The sequence below is a fragment of the Podarcis gaigeae genome (genome assembly GCF_964106915.1).
Source record: "Podarcis gaigeae genome assembly, chromosome: 3".
In the NCBI taxonomy this organism is placed as follows: Eukaryota; Metazoa; Chordata; class Lepidosauria; order Squamata; family Lacertidae; genus Podarcis; species Podarcis gaigeae.
In genome coordinates this window covers 61,802,020-61,819,415 of record NC_139680.1, presented here as the reverse complement: position 1 = coordinate 61,819,415, position 17,396 = coordinate 61,802,020, and the positions used below count along the sequence as shown (strand labels likewise).

General features: G+C 41.4%; 1 protein-coding gene across 10 annotated transcripts in view; it reads right to left on the bottom strand.

The window, feature by feature from the left end:
* LOC310841135 (uncharacterized protein) overlaps nucleotides 1-11,892 on the bottom strand; it is a 98,743-nt gene extending 86,851 nt beyond the window's left edge. For 7 of the 10 annotated variants that reach the window (XR_014562362.1, XR_014562363.1, XR_014562364.1 and 4 more), the window contains exon 1: nucleotides 11,569-11,892. Coding sequence is in view for 4 of the 10 variants with exons in the window: in XM_083731742.1 (XP_083587868.1) it covers nucleotides 11,569-11,612 (44 nt within the window). In the remaining 6 variants the exon portion in view is untranslated. Of the gene's footprint in view, nucleotides 1-3,027; nucleotides 3,123-11,568 lie in introns of those variants that run through there. The other 3 variants (XR_014562365.1, XR_014562366.1, XM_083731739.1) reach the window with 1 other exon arrangement.
* Between the last annotated feature and the right edge of the window lie 5,504 nt (nucleotides 11,893-17,396).

The following is a 17,396-nucleotide window of genomic DNA, read 5'->3' as shown; positions in this document are numbered from 1 at the left end:
TAAAATTAATCTTTCAAGCTTAAAATTCCCCCCAAATGTTAACATTCCTGGTGTTTCTTTGTTGAACACATTCAGTGTTGAGAGGATCAATTTCTGACGGTGTTCTTAAAGGGCAGAAAAAGAGAGAATAATATTGCTGTGAGTTCTATGTGTCAATGACTATTGTTTGTTCCTAGCTTCTGTTTAATCTTCACTACAGAGGAGAAGCCCTATGTAGCTAAACTCTCTTCTAATGAGATCATTATTTTCTAACTCCCCTTTCAAATGAATGTCCTTTTACATAGCAAAGCTGCAGCGCTTGGGTTTTAGAACAGTGCTACCTTTTATCTCGCCAACATAAGAAGTACTTAAGGAAAGGACAAGAAGGGTCAAGAAGGAAATGTATGTGACATACATTGCGCTGCCTGGCAGGCAAGACTGGGATACAAAGGAAGAAGTTCATGGTAGCAAGACTGCCCATCATTATGAGCAGAAGGGTTGGGAGAAAACGGAATCTTGTGATCAGCTTAGCTCAGAATTCCTCAAAATTGCACAATAAAGGATTGTAGGCTGAGCTCATTTCAAGGCATGGCTACATGGGAGCTTGCTACACTCTGTGCTCTGCATTTCAGAATGCTACAGAGACACTGGAAGACTTCATCACATCCACACCATACATCCAAAGCACATAGCTTCCTCCAAAGAAATCCTAGGAGCTGTGGTTTGTTAAGTGTGCTGGGAATTGCAGTTTGTGAGAAGCAAATTACAGTGCCCAAAATTATTTGGGGGAAGTCATGCACTTTAAATGTATAGTGTGGCTGTGACATCTTCTCCATTATCAACTTCAGAGCCTGTGAACAACCTGTTTCCATGTGCGTCGGCCAGTGAGCGGCAAGGATTCATGCCTGCTATGTATCAGTGTGCCATTTGTGCACTTTGTGGATGGTGGAGACAAGAGACAATTTAGTACATGATCTTTAGAGGAATTGGATGCTGTTGAAGACATGTACAGTGGTGCCTCGCTAGACGAAATTAATCCGTTCCGCGATTCTCTTCGTCTAGCGGTTTTTTCGTCTTGCGAAGCAAGCCCATTGACAATTTAGCGGATTAGTGCTAGAGCTGTCAAGCGGCTTCCAGCGATCAGCTGTTAAGCGGCTTATCAGCAGAACAGCTGATAAGCGGCTTAGCGGCTTAGGAAAAGGGCGAAAAAAGCAAAAAAAAAACCGCCGGGGGGCAAGATTTTTTCGTCTTGTGAAGCAACCCCATAGGGAAATTCGTTTTGCGAAGTGCCTCCAAAACAGAAAAACCCTTTCGTCTAGCGGGTTTTTCGTCTTGCGAGGCGTTCGTCTTGCGGGGCACCACTATATATGACTTTTAGAACCATGAGCTCTCCCAGGAAGAGATAAATCACAGAGTTGCAGGATGGAAATAGGGCCCAAGACATTTTGTCTCCTGACGCAAAATAGCAACAGAACCTGCCCTCCCTCTCCTCTCTCTCCCCTTAATCTCTTCAGAAGATTCCTCAAACCCTTGAGCAAATTTAGGGAAGGCACACAGAGGGAGGAGAGGGAGGGGAAGTTCTGTTGCACAAATCTAAAGCATGGCACAAATGGAACTATTCACTGGATAATACCCAATATGTTGACTCCTTTTTGACATCAGGAAAGTTGCTTTTTTATTGAATCACTATTTCTATATTTAAAAAAAAATAAACAATTGACATAGGATGAAAGGAAGCAAGCAGAAGGAGAAGCCTTTTATCTCCAACCAGCATAGATACCAGTTCTATCATCCATGCTCTACAGAATCAGTATACCTGTGAAAACAAGTCTCTTGGAATTGACACGGGTGAGAACTGTTGCGATCCTGTTCTGCATGAGGGCTCCTTGGAGGCATCCAGGTGTTCACTATTAGGAACCGGATAGTAGACTAGATGGACCTTTGGAGATCCAACGGAGCTCTTGATTTCTTAGTGGAGTTGGCCTGGCTGTTTTGGCTATCTCTTTCAGCAACACATCTGTTGGTGGTGGTGTTTTATGTTCATGGTTAGATTTATTTCATACGGAGTACAATATTAATAATAAATTGTGCCTATATCATACAAGTCAGCACTTAATTAACATTGTAATTTGTATTGAATTAAGCATTTGGCTGTGTCAATATTTGCCCACATATAGGTAGAGATGGAACAGGAATGAATTCAGTCCACTTTTCTCAGCAAACTAACCCCATTTGTCACCCCAGAACTTGCTTTGCAGATCTGATCACAACTCCCAGTCAAATGATACCCCCAAATTTTGCAATGTGGTTTTGGTGTGCAAAAGTAAGCATTTTATGATTACTATTTGTACCAAATGTGTGTTTTATCGGAAAATGCACTGAAAAACACATATTTTGAGGGAAATGCATAGGAAAATGTGTACACTAATGTGTGTCAGTGTGTGTCTTAATATGTGTAATTAAAAAAAAAAATCCACAGAGGACAAGATGGACCTGTGATTGAGTGGTCGCAAAAGTAAAACAAAATAGTCTTAGGCTGATCCATAGGAGCCAACTCCTAGGAGCCGAGATCCCTTTGACCCCCATAAAATATTTGAGGGGGCTGCCCTCCCTCAAGTTGATGGGCATTGCCATTCAAATGTTGTGTGTGCCTCAGGTCTTGTGATCTTACATGCCCCCCTCCCTATTTTATTCAAGTTGGCACCTCTGGGCTGATTTGTCAATCCCTACTTGTAAGGCCTTGGTTTAGGATTGGCCTCATAAAGGCAGTGGCAAGAGAACCTAGGAACTCCATCCCAGGGGTATTAATATCCCACACCAAAATCAGGATCTGGCAGCCTGAATCCTAGACTGCAGTCCTGAAATCACTGTGTAATTCTGCAGTGTGCTGAATTTGGCAGTTGTTCTATGTCATCTCCCTGATAGCTGCTCCCAGGCATCAAAATTAGGGTTAGTAATTAGAGTTTCCTTCCTAGGGAAAAAAAGCTCTCCAGAAAGCAATAGGAGCCCCAAGAGAGAGAGAGAGACTGCTCCCTTCCCCCATCTTACCATTCTGATACAACAGCATTCCTTCCTCATTCCACAGCAGAGATAGAAGATTGAAATTCTTTGCAAGGAAGGTCATCCCTTCATAGCCAAATGCCTGTTTGTTTTGCCAGTCCCCTCCAGCAACCCACAAGCATAACAAGTATTGGAAAAAACAGAGGCCATCCTTCACTTATTAATGTGTTTATTAGGCAACAGACTGCTTTCCAACAACATTTCTACAAATCACTTAACAACTCATTTGATGTGCTCAGCAGCAATCCAACAGAGCCTGGTGCAAAACACCGCAAGTCACATACTGTTCACTATCAGAATGTGCCTCGCTTCAAAGAATGCCATCAAGTACTTTTAACATTAAAATATTATCTATTGACTCACCATTGTTTGTACTGATACACTACAAGAACAACAATTTCCCCCCTTGAAGTGTTTGCCATTATCCTGCTGTTGTTTAGCAGCTTAAAGCTAAAATAAATAAATATCACAGGATGTCCAGGGAAAGATATTCTGAACAACCCCCATTAAATGTGCTGAAGGCTATCTATCCCTTTTCTGGAAGCTGTTAAGGAGAGGTCTCTGGGCTGCAGGAGGATTCCAGAAAACACATTCTCAAATCAGCTTCCTGAATTCCTAAAGAAGTTTCCCATCCTCACTCCTCTGAGGATAGTAGCAATTGCAGCACCTGACAGACAGACAGACAGACAGACAGACAGACAGACAGACAGAACATCTCATTCCCTTTTCCAGCTTCCAAGCATTCACGGCTGTCATCCATACTCCAGCCGTCATTGGCCCCTTCTACTCTTGGCTATTCAAGCTTGTGTCAGGCCTGAGTCTGTACTCCGTGCTCTTTCCTGCCAGAGCAATAATATTTACTACAATCATATATTTTTGTCAATCCTCCCAAGAGCTCAGTGCAGCTTTCCTTTGATTCTCAGATAGTCTCCTATCCAGGCTATGCAGAGTTTCTTAATTTCAGTGCCAGAACTGTGTCATTGGCCTTCAAGCCATTCTCTGTGTTGTGAGCCTGGGTGCCTGGAAATTGGCTTTTATATAACTGGCTGATCAACTTTAAGGTTGAAACTCCATCCTTGGAGCTTCCCACAACCTTTGCTTTGTTTTTCACACTTCCAGCTTCTATCCCCACATCTGTTCTCACTCCCTCAGCGTCTCCCAAACACCATTCCTAATTTATCATTGTTCCATCTCATATCCACTATTCCCTTACATCGATTTTTTTTCTACATGCTGTGGAATGTCTACATGCTACTTATATTGAAACATGCTTCTGCGTGTTGTTTAGCTTCAAGTCCCATCAGCCTCAGCCACCTTGGCTGGTGTTCAGAGATGATGGCAGTTGTAGTCCAACATCTGTAGGACCAGATGTTCCCCATCCCTGACATGCTGCTACTTTAACTCGCACATGCTCATATGATAAAGTAAAGGCAAAGCAACTGCCTCTGTTGCCTGACATTTAGCCTTTTGACAAAGGTGTGTACCTAACTTGCCACCAATTGTTTCCCCACGCATCTACAGAGTTTGAATCCTGAATGTGTTTGGGGAGTTTCCATAGTGAGACCCTGGTCTCATTATGAATGGTGAAGTGGCAAGGGCTATCGACACAATCTCTCCCAAGTGCCCTTTCCCGCCGTGTGGATCCCATTCAGCTGCCTGGTATTGTAGTGATCTGTGAGCAATAAAGCAGGCAAGATGGCCGTTGGAATGTAAGTGGTGCAAGAATCATAACGACTGTAACCAAACATAAGTAAGAGTATGTTATCATGCATACTACATGGCAGTGATGGCAACAACAACAAAAGCTGGCTGTATTGCCGCAATTGTATCCTCAAGTAGCCATCAGCAGAGCTGTTCCAGGTGATTAAAGTGCTGTTGAATTCAGACCCAAGAAAGGAGTCCTCAAGGGATTCTATGACACATTTGAAATACATTTAAAATGCAATATTGTTTGCATTCATACTGAATTTGATGTTGCATTGATACAAATCCCTTGAATTTGTTGAGTCGGGTTGTATGGAACTGGTTCCATTTGTTGTGGTGTGAGGATAAGGACAAGACTCTCAGAAAGGTCCAGTCAACGCTTGCCTTTCATGGTTAGAAGTTGGTTGGTACCCCCTATCTTTACCCCAGGGGAAGAAAATGAGTTTGAGTAATCATTTTGAATAGGGGGGAAAATAACTGGAAGGGAAGGGGTTATGCAGCCCCCCTCCCTTTGCTATTCTTCTACTCCTGAGGTTGCCTTTAATAAACTGGGGGATTGAAACATGCATTTCCCATGTGATGTCTTATTTGGCTTGTTGGAATCTCATGATTGTTTTGATCAAATTTCATAGGAAACTTCAAGTCACTTCACACAACACTCTCCCAGTCTGACCCAGAGCTTGCCTAACATTGTGGACCCAACCTGAATTAATTAAAGTGACTGAATTAACCTCAGGACTTGTTTGGCTCTCAGCTTGATATCCCCTTAGGCAGAAGTGGCTGCAAGACACAAAAACAAAAGATCTGCCCCACTGATCTTGCAACACTTGTGCCTCCTTCCAATGGCCTTTCTGCCGGTCATCCTACCAACTCTTACATTTTACACTTGAGGGACTTTAAACCAGTAACTGCCAGAAGTGCTCCAGCAAGTTAATAGCTAAATGGCAATTTCAGCCCAGCCTATCAACAGCAATTTAGCAAATGTACCACACACTGGTTCTCTTCATGTTTTGGTAGAAACACAAACTCTATTGTTTTTGCTGGTGAGATCAAAAAAACAGAGCCTACATAACTTCTCAGGGGCTATTTTGTGAAATGCTGCCTTCACAGTCACAATTCCTATTGAGGTCAGTGATGATATTCCAGCTGAACTATTTAAAATTTTAAAACATCTCAGGTTACAAACGTTTCAGGTTACAAACTCTGCTAACCTGGAAGAGTTACCTCGAGTTGAGAACTTTGCTCCAGGATGAGAACGGAAATCATGTGCCAGTGGCGCAGCAGCAGCAAGAGACCCCATTAGTGAAAGCACGCCTCTAGTTAAGAACAGTTGCAGGTTAAGAACGGACCTCCGGAACGAATTAGGTTTATAGCTAGAGGTACCACTGTATTTGTAATGCAGAGCTGGTCTGCCAACAGGCCTAGTACCTGAAGCCAGCTGCCCATAGAGTATGCCCTGGGGGATCCTGCCATCTTCTGTCCTGTGTACATGACTGAGGCAGTGTAGACATCGCTGAGGCAGAAATGTGAACATGCTGGGACTGAGGGCTTGGAAGAGAACATCTTTGTTTAGACTCTGTCCCGCCATGTCATGCCCAAAATCTTAATGATGCAATGCACGTGTAAGGTGTTTAGGCATTGCTTCTGATAGTTGTAAGTTGCCCGTTACTCCTTCCATAAAGCAGCATGCTCGAAATAAAAGCCTGTTAGACTTTCATCTTAGTTGATGGACTGTGATGGATTTCTGATGGGTTGATGTTCTGGGATGGATTTCAGATAGCCCTGGTGAACTTCCCAGTGAATAGAGCAAGGCAGGTCAAGGCTCTTTTTTCACTGTGGAAGAATAAGATGAGTAGGACTATTGACACAATTGCTCCCAATAGTCTTCTCCAACACTGGAGATTGCATTACTTTCTGGTATTCTGATGAGCTGAAGTTGATGCAGTGAGCTGGATGAAAAATAGAGGACAGCTGATAGAAATTTCATTCCAAACCCAACTGAACTCGTGTTAGGGCATATAATTGTGCCTACCACAGAATGTCAGTAGGTTTACTTAAATCCTGAAACAGTCATGAGTTTACTCTAACTCCCACTCTATATCACCCCCTCCAAAGTTTAACATGGGAAACTGTGAGTTACATTTGAACATTATTATATCGTGCAGTATAACATGGCATGAAGTTGCATTGGGTTGTATCCAACAAAACCATACTCAAAGTAGATCTATTGTCGTGTCCATTCATTCATTTGTAATCACATTCATTCATTTCTGTGGATTGACACACATCTAGAATGCACACACCTGTCAATTTCAATTTCCCTTAGTTTCTTTTTTATTTTCATTATTGATTTCAGTTTGCCACATTTCCACAACAATTTGTTTGTTTTTTAAGTCATCCTCGAAAAACTTCAGCATTTTAGTGTTCCTTTTTCCCAATATACATATTTTTACAAGCAATTTTTACAATGCAATCTTTGTATGGTGTTTTCACAATTGTATGCATTTTTATCTATAGTGCCTCTAATATACACATCTTTGTACTATTCTTTTTGTTGTTGTTGTTGAAGAATTGAATTGCAAAATTCAGAGAAGTGTGAATTCCAAAGGTAGCTTCACTTCAGTTCACTTATTGTTTCAGGGAAAAAGGAATCAAATCGGTTCATATTAAAATGCAAACTGAACCAAATTCGCCTCCCCCCCCCCATCCCTAGTAGATTTAGCTGGATTCAGCCCAAGAGCATTAAAATCTAATCACACACACTCCCCATTTACCATGTCTTAGTCAGCATGTTTCAGGGTCATATTAACAAAGAGAGAGAAAATGGTTATCTCTTAGGGACTGCTCTAAAAGACCCTGTGGCTATTTGAGAGCATGTTTTCTTTCCTTGTTTGATGATAACTGTGAGAAAGGTCCTTGGTATAGAAACATTGATGATCAGAGATAGAATAATCCAAGGAGAAATTCACACGGAGGGATTGGCTAAGAAGGGTTTTACACAAGGATTCGGGAGTTGGAGCAAGGCGTGGTTTTGCTTAAGGTTGTAGACAACGGATCATGCATTGACGCTGCATAACAGCCAAGCTGGGGGAAGGGAAAAGTAGAATGGGAACTTAGGGAGAGGAGAGAGACGGAATCACACAGTGCTTTTCAGTACAGTAGGGGTCTCTACTCACATTACTATACAAGGCAGTTACCAGAAACATTAAGCATAAGAGGTTCTGATGAAATACTTAGCATTTCTGTAATCTGTATGTTTGTTGAGAGATTTCCAGGATTTGTCTGTATCCTGGGTTCCCAGATGGGAAATAATGGTGTGTGATTGATGATACTTTATTGCATGTCTAGGCTTTTGCTAAAATTTTCATCACTTGAGTCATGACAGAAGTGGAATTTGAAGTTTTATTGTACCATTTGTTGGGATACTTGTCTCTCTTTGTCTTTCCTGGGTAAAGACACGTTACATTTAGGAACCAAAAGTGTATAGAGTCAAATGGCCCTCCAGGGGGGTGAACAACAAAACCTCTGCCAGATTCATTTTTATCTACCCTTACTAGATATCGAGAAAAACAATTCTTAAGGAGAATGAACCATCCTGTAACTTACTCAGAAATTCTTGGCTACGCTTGCTGCTTTTCCTTCTTGAACAAACAGAATAATGTTTCCTAGCTGGCAGTTTTTATTTTTTTAAATTTTTTTTAAAAATCCCATTTTTTGGCACGCTGTAGAAAAAACATACAGCTGTATTTCCAAAACATAGCGATTGAGTAATTCTTTCTGTAAAATGTACTGTGGAGACTGATTCTGCTTTCTGTAGATCTGACTTTCATTGTGTGGGACAGGTGTGGTTTAAATAATCGTTTTCTTGTCCATCTTCAAAACAATTATTTGCTCATATCATGTCTAGAGTTAGGCAGCAGTCTTAGGCTATGTACACACTCCTATTTACTCTGACTCAAGTGCACTCCTATGGCTAGTTTGGGAAGCAGTACAGACAATCTCCAGTTGGTGCGGGGGTTTTATTCCAGGTCATTATGTGCAAAAACAGAGTGTGCATAAACCCACTATGCCCCGTTTTGCCCCATCACAGCCCTGCCCTGCCCTGCCCTGCTCCCATTCCTCCCTGATCTCACCCCATTCCACCCCCTTTACCAGCACTTCTGGGTCACCACCATGCACACATCTGCAGTTGTGCATAATTGGACGTGCGTCAATCGGTCGTTGTCTGTATAGACACAACATTAGCCACAATCCATATATATCCTGCATTTACTCTGTCGTTTCGTAGGAAATACTGCATTTCGATGTATCCCTGCCCCCCGCCAGCTCCAATCCACACTGAGAAAAAGAATGACATAGCTTCATTTTAAGCTGGTAACATATACACAGACCTTATATGGGATTTACTTCTGAATAGATAGGCTTGTAGTGCAGGTTTTTTTTTTCTAATTTAGTATTTATTTTTATTTTACAGAATTTGTAAACCCCTGAATTGAATATATATATATATATATATATATATATATATATATATATATGCAATTTACATTAAATATGCATTAAAATTATCAACAATCTTTCCACGTGCATACAATGTACAGCTTACTCATTTGATAAGAATACATTGCATAAAAATAGAGGCTCTGGCTAGGGATGTTCCAGACGATTGTTTATTGTGGAATCAGTGCTCCCCAGGCATGCACTGTTTTTGTTGGGTTTTTGGTTTTGTTTTTGCAACATTCACATGTTGTTGTTAGCCTCAAAATGCCAGCCTGTGTTTTGTTTTGTTTTGTTTTTCCTTTCTTGGGCAAAACGGGTAAATCTAATTCTTGTGAAGGGCCCATTGCAATATGCCAAAGGCCCGTTTGCAAATTAAGGCTCTGTCTAGAAGCATCCTGTGTCCTGAATCTGGATGTATAAAAATCAGGTTCAAATTCAAATGGCCAGATTCACACCATACATGGAAAGCACTGCTTTGCCACTTTAGTGTCTTCCAAAGGATCCTGGGAACTGTAGTTTGTTAGGAGAACTGCATTCCCCTTGCAGTGCTACAGTTTCCAGAGATCCTTGGGAAGAGCGATTGGTTGCTAAACCACTTGGGAAAGCACTGAGCAGCTCTGAAAATTTGATTTATCTCCATATAGTGTATATTTTGAAAATTGTGCTGCACATTTTTACTCTAGTGATGTTGGGGCTCTCAGGGCAGAGGAGTAGGAGATGGCTTCCTGTAGGCAACTGGTTGGCCACTGTCAAAACAAAATGCTTGTTAGGTCTTTATGCTGATCCCTAAACGGCCTCGGCCCAGTATACCTGAAAGAGAGTCTCCACCCCCATCGTTCAGTCCAGACACTTAGGTTCAGCTCTGAGGACCTCACTGTGAGAAATGAAGTTACAGGGAACCAGGCAGAGGGCCTTCTCGATAGTGGCGCCCACCCTGTGGAGCACGCTCCCACCAGATGTCCAGGAAATAAATAACTACCTGACTTTTAGCAGGCATCTGAAGGCAGCTCTGTTTAGAGAATTTTTTTCCTGTTTGCTGTTTTACCATGTTTTTAATACCCTATTGGAAGCTGCCCAGAGTGGCTGGGGAGGCCCAGCCAGATGGGCAGGGTTTAAGTAATAATTAGTTGTTGTTGTTGTTGATGATGATGATTATGATGATGCCCAGCAGGGTTGTCCTTGTGTTCTTATGCACAGAGAAAGTAAGTCATGAATGTCAGTGGCAGAAAAGGAGCATCAACTTGGTCGTCACTTTGTGCCACCTGAGAGAAGGGCCATGGCTCAGTGATCGATCACAAACTTTGAAGGCAAAGAAAGGTCCCAGGTTCAATCCTGGGCATCTCCTAGTAGATCTAGGAGGGACTTCTGTATGATACCCTGGAAAGCTGCTACCAGTCAAGGTTGACAATACAGAAGAAGAAGAAGAGTTTGGATTTGATATCCTGCTTTATCACCCGAAGGAGTCTCAAAGCGGTCTCAACAAACACTCTGTGAGGTGAGTGGGGCTGAGAGACTTCAGAGAAGTGTGACTAGCCCAAGGTCACCCAGCAGCTGCATGTGGAGGAGCAGAGACGCGAACCTGGTTCTCCAGATTACGAGTCTATCGCTCTTAACCACTACACCACACTGGCTCTCTACAGTTACACCTTGAGTTACAGACGCTTCAGGTTACGTTTTTTCAGGTTACGGACCACCGAAACCCGGAAGTACCGGAATGGGTTACTTCTGGGTTTCGGCAGTCGTGCATGTGCAGAAGTGCTAAATTGCACTTTGCGCATGTGCAGAAGCACAGAATCACAACCCGTACATGTGCAGACGCACTGCTGCAGGTTGCGAACATGCATCCCGCACGGATCAAGTTCGCGACCCAAGCATCCACTGTACTGGGCTACATGAACAAATAGCAAAATGGTTCTCCCATTGGGTCTCCCTCCCCCTGCCTTGAGTACATGTTTTCCTCTCTCTTTGCATTCCATACATTTTTTATTTTTAAAAAAATATCATTTTCTGTCAGAGTAAGAAGACTTGAGAGGGCGAAGAATTTCCAAAAGATGTACAGCTGGTGGTTGAAGCTTTCGAGTGAGAAATGTAATATTGGCCAGGCCCTATAGTGACTGTCAGAGCTAATGCCTCTGAACCTTGGAGGGACCGAAAGCAAACACCAGCCTGTTGCCATTAAACTCCAGCTATGATCCCAGGGAGTATGCAGAGGGTTAAAAGGCTTTAAGAAAAAGAGCAGGTTCTTTGTTACCTTTGACACACAAACATCCCAGGCAAGCTACCGTTTTGTTTATCCCACTGCAAACCTTAGGACAAGCTGCTTACCTTCCATGACATGACCTTTCCGCCGAATATATCCTTTCAAACATTTGAATTCAGCGAAGTAGAATTAAAATCATTGACCTTTCATTCTTCCCTAATCCACTCCCTTCTACAGACTTTGCTTTTAATAACCAAAAAAAAAACCCACATCTCTCTCTCTCTCTCTCTCTCTCTCTCTCTCTCTCTCTCTCTCTAATGCCCTGCTGTCAGTAGTGCAGAAAGCAACCCCATGTTTGTGAGAGACGCCAGCCAAATCAGCACCGGAGAACTTATTGCAAGCATTCGGACTTAATCTGCGAATTATATCAGGACTTTCTATTGCCTGTATTTCTGCTTGTTGAGCTTGTTTGAGGGTGGTTTTGTTTTCTAAGCCTTTTGTAACCAGCATGCGGGGAGGGCGGGGGAGAAGAAACAGCTACACAGGAATGTCTTTCTCCATGGGGAGGGGGGGAGTCTAATACATAAACACACACAACAGAATAGTTCCTGTTCTGGTCACTGAACTAAAAAGGGATCCGTTTCTTAGAAGTATCAAATAACTCTGCCAAACAAATGGTAACAGAAAAGGCAGAGTTTACTGGAAGAGCTAGATCACTCATTAAAAGAGAGGATTTTGAGGGTGCTCAGTTTATCTCTCAGTGGAGCCACCCAGACCAATATATTTTTATTGCTCTTCTGCTGCTTGTGTTGTCAGCTTTTCAGTAGAACATCCTAAACGACGGCATTTTTTTAAAAAAACTTAAAATTTAGTTTAATGACAGAAGGGGATTTGGGGTGGCACCTATCCTTTCAGGTTGCCCTTTAAGGCTTATGGCACCAGTCAACTGTCCCACTGTATCATTTCCCACCCCGCAGAGTCAAAGACACAGAGGATGCTACACGATGGGAAAAGGCAGAGTTCTGTATTCCTCAGAAACGTGCTGCATTGCAGGACCCAGCTTTTTATTTTTGGCAGCAGTTGCTGGAGCAAATTATACAGCTCATCAGATGTGGTTTGTTAGCTGCAGTAAATAAACCAGTGCAAAGACTTGTTTTTCTTGTTTATATTCGGTTACTAGTTTGACTGAAATCGGATTTTGGAGCTAGGGTTGTTGTTTAATATGGAACAAGATCTGAAATGAAGACACCCCAGGTTCTTAGAAAGAAAGAAAAACTCCCAAAATGATTTTCCCCAAAGTTTGTTGTTGTTTTTTTAATGAAGAGCTGGTTTACTGACCATGAACAAAACTTCAGGAAATTCCAAAGCCCACATGGATATTCAGAGACTTGCAGGTGGCATATAGACATTCATAGAAACAAAATGGGTTCAGGAGATTGTCTACAAAGTGAGCCTTGCTTCTCCCTTTCTCCTCTGTACTGTAAGGATGGTGGTGGAATTTGAATCACTTCATGCTTAAAGGTGAACCTACATAACTTGCACTTTCCAAAACAATGCACAAACCCAAACATACCCATCCTTCTCTGAATGGTGCAAAGTAGTTCTTCAGCCAAGTATGTATATGCTGGGGTAAAGTGTCCATACAAATGCACTTCATGGGGGAAAAAAACATTTAAAAATGCATTGTTTTACTGGAAACTACTGTGCAAATAGTGTTTCAATTCAGCGAAATTTCATACAAGCATATGTATGTTAGGAGAAATTTGCACCAAAACGCTAATTAATTTTCATGAGGGTCTTTTAAAAAAAAAAAATTACAAACTGGTGTAGACTGAATGTGAGACTGAAAAAATAAGAAACTGACTGAAACTGAAATTGACAGATTTGCCCGCCCCTAGTACTGACACTAGAGTGGAAGGTAGAGAAAAAAGTGGTCTCCTCATTTTGATATGGGTGGAATTGTTTCTCAAGTTCTTCCCATGACTGCCTAATTAAAAGTTTCTGACTTCATTTTAGAAAAATATTTTTTTCATTAATTCTCCCCCTTGAATTTTCTAATCAGCTCAGGAAGTGAGAGAATTTGCTTTGTCATTGGCACACAGGCCAGCTAGTCCTCACATCTTGTTGTGACTGAGATGAGTGCAATCCCTAGCAGACTCACCACTGAATTTTCACACTTCTGCACACAGCTGCATTACAATAGGGTTGGTGTATGCAGATAAGCTCCAATGCAAGCAGAATACTAAGAGCAAGACCTGATTCCTGGCATTATTTTAATACTGGCATTGCTCAGAATGAGCTAAGTTTATTTGAAAACTGAGCCAAAATTCAGAGGAAGGATTCTTTTTGTGGGAAGGAGCCATAGTTCTGGGGTAGAGCATCAAGATTATTATTATTTATCATTTCATTTCATTTTATATTTATATTTTTTTCATCATAATACTTCCTCAAAAATGTAGATTCCTGAATTTCAGGACAGCCTTCCTCAAGACTTCTCAATGTCTTGTATGCCAGCTTCAGTCATCCCTGATTTTTGGCTATGTTTGCTGGGCTGACATAGTGGGAGAATTTATTTTCACCACTATGACCCAGCAGCAAATACCTCCCCACATTAAAAAATAAAATAAACCTTCATGGCCTAGGACCCTTGTACCTACGGGACCGTCTCTCCCGGTATGCCCCACGGAGAGCCTCAAGGTCCATAAATAGCAACACCCTAGTGGTCCCAGGCCCTAAGGAAGTTAGATTAGCTTCAACGAGAGCCAGGGCCTTTTCAACACTGGGTCCAGCCTGGTGGAACACTCTGCCTCATGAGACCAGGGCCCTGCAGGATCTGATTTTTTTCCGTAGGGTCTGTAAGACAGAGTTGTTCCACCTGGCCTTTGGCTTGGAGCCAATTTGATTCCCTCCCCTCCCCCTCTTTCTTTTTTCTCCTCCTGTGATGAGGCTGCATTTTAATATTTTAATATTTTAATGTTTCAATATTTTAATGTTGGATTTTAATCTTGTTTTCAAGTTGTATTCATTCAACTTGTTTTTATTATTGCTTGTTAGCCGCCCTGAGCCCAGCCTTGGCTGGGGAGGGTGGGGTATAAATAAATGATTATGATTATGATGATTATTATGATTATTATGATTATTATTATTGGCACAGCGTAGCTCTGTAGTAGAGTATGTCCTTTGCATTCAGAGCATCCCAGGTTCGAGTCATGGCATCACCATTTAGAGCTGAAACCCTGGAGAGCTGCTGCCAAATAGACTACTGGTCTTCAACTGGTGGATTGGGACCCACTGGTGTGTCATGGCCTACCCCAAGGTAGACTACAACAAGAGCACTGCCACCATGCAAATCTATGATAGAAGATTAGCAAATGGGTCCCCAAATGCATGTTTGTGTTAAAGGTACTTCTTGCATCTGAAAAGGTAGAAGATACCTTGAGGAAGGCCAGTAGTCTGCTTCACCATAAGGCAGCTTCTTATGTTCACAATATACACAGCTCAGCTCAAGCATTCCTCATCTACCTGTATGTAAACGCACAGAGGGAGAGGTTTCCAGTGACCTTGCCTCCTGAAACATTTAATTCACACAACTTCTGAAACATCGATTAACATTTGGCAGGCACCCTTGCTATACCATGTTTTACACATACCAAAACCCTTTAGAAACCTTATCCAGACACAAAATTTAATTTTCTATGCATACTTTTAGCACTTGCTGATTCCAGGTGTATTATATTGTGAATTGTTATACTATTTTATGTACACTCTTAGAACTGTGTTGGGTTTTTTTCTAAGCCATGTATGATTTTTTTTTCTAAATATGAAATGGGATCGAAGTCTGTACAGCTCAGAGTTTTTCTTTTTAAGCATGTTGCACTGCAGCAAGGAAACATGTCCAGAAAGAAAGAAAAATCAACATTATTATATGGCTATGTATTCAGGGGACATTATTAACACACTTGTCTTTTCCAGTAAATCTATTGTTTTAATGCAAAATGTTCGTGGAATAAGAGGTTCTGTCCAAATTTAAGGCTGGCAGAATTGCCCATTAAAATGACAAGCTAAGAAAGGCTATATAAGACCCTCCCCACCCCGCTTCTCCTCCTTACTGGCCATTGTGTGAATAGAAATAGTCTCCTACTGTAATGTAGATTTCCTACAGAATCTCCCAGATCACGCTGCACTTTTCAGCTAGAATAAGATTCGGCAATGGCACCCTGTTCATTTAGTTGACAGTTTATTTTTAGGCACCAAGCGCTATCACTAGACTCTTTAATTCCTTGTGCAATTGTTGAAATATTTATTTCTTACTTCACATTTAAGGGCAGTCCTTCCCTTTACCCATCTCTTTCAGATGTGGTGTTAAAGCTTTGTTTGTTTTGTTTTCTTTCTTTTAATGCAAAAATAATAATAATAATCTTATTTACTGGTCAGTGCTGGTCCCCTTCTTGCATGCATGCCTACCATTCTATGGAAGCCACTTCTCCATAGTGCTACCACAGAACACTGTGGCATTTCAACCATGGAGGTAGGGCTAAATTTTCTCACTTTATCCTCACCCTTGTAACTACAGTATACACAAACAGACTGCAGCGATGTAAGGTAGCACCATGGAGAATCATACTGTATTCACCATGGAGAGTGAATTCAGTGCGAATGCTGATCATTTGCCAAGATATATACTCTTTGCAATGTAATTTTAAGGATCCGTCCACCAGGCCAGAACCTTATCTCACTCATCACATCTTTGGAACAAGGAACTCCCCAGGGCAGACAATCACAGTGGGGCTTCCAGGCAGCGTCAATCAGCTGACTGACATTATCAGTGAGCCTGGTTTGCCAAGGAACAACGGAGAGAACCGTTTAAGCACACAGCATATGATGTCAGGTGTGGGGCGGGTGTAGCTTGGGGAAAATGAGGACCCCAACAAGGCCTAATTAGGCCCACAGGCTGACACAGATGGTTCTGTTGCTAAAAGGAATAGTTAATGAAATGAATTTAGAACTTACAATGGCATTATTAATAGCGACAAGAATTGTAACAGTAGGTCAGTGATCATTTCCCATTTGACCCGATATAATGCAATAGTGACTCAAAATCTGGAAGATAGTCTTTTTGACTAAGTTAACATATTATAAAAAATGTAAAGGAGGAGAAGCAGTTAGTAAATTTATTGGAAGGTGTAGTTTGCTTATAAATTATTAGAAATTGAAATTTCAAGTTAACATTCAACTGGATGTTTTGTTTAAATTAATTTCCAAAGTGCTGAAGATTTCCTGATGCTTTTTTGGTCTCTTTTCTCACTTATTTAAGATTCTGGTTAATAAGCATAATATTGTACCAACATATATGGAATGATTATTTCAAAGCACTTTTTTTAAAGGCTCTTTGATAAAATCCCTTGTCCTCAGGTAGATACAAGAAGAAAGCTGATACAGCCATTGTAAAAAAAAAAAACTGGCAAAAAAAGAATTCAATGTCATTATGGTGGTCATAGGAAAAGCAATTTATCCAGGTACACTTGCATAAGCAAGTATTGTACCAAAGACTATATAAAAATTGAGAGTCTGTGGCCACCAACCTAGACTGGCTCCTCACTGGTCTTTGGTTTCATCTGAATCCCAGGCTCACTTCCGGAGATGCCGAGTCAAACAATACTTATAAAAATGCTGAGGCAGCAGCTTTGTTGAGGATGAAGAAGCTGGATGGAGAATCTTGACAGCCAAATAAAGCATTTCTATTGTTTTATGTGTTGTTCTAAAGATTTTATGACCAGCCTATAGCCTCGAGTGCAAGAAATCTGACCATTCTGCTAGTTTTTCTGTTGGTGCAGGGTACCAATTTTGGACTGCAGTAGTTTATGTGTTATCATCAAAATGCTAAAGAAGACATACTCCTTAATTCCTGAGAGCACATCTCTTAAAGAGGCAAATTTCAATTGACAAAAAGGAG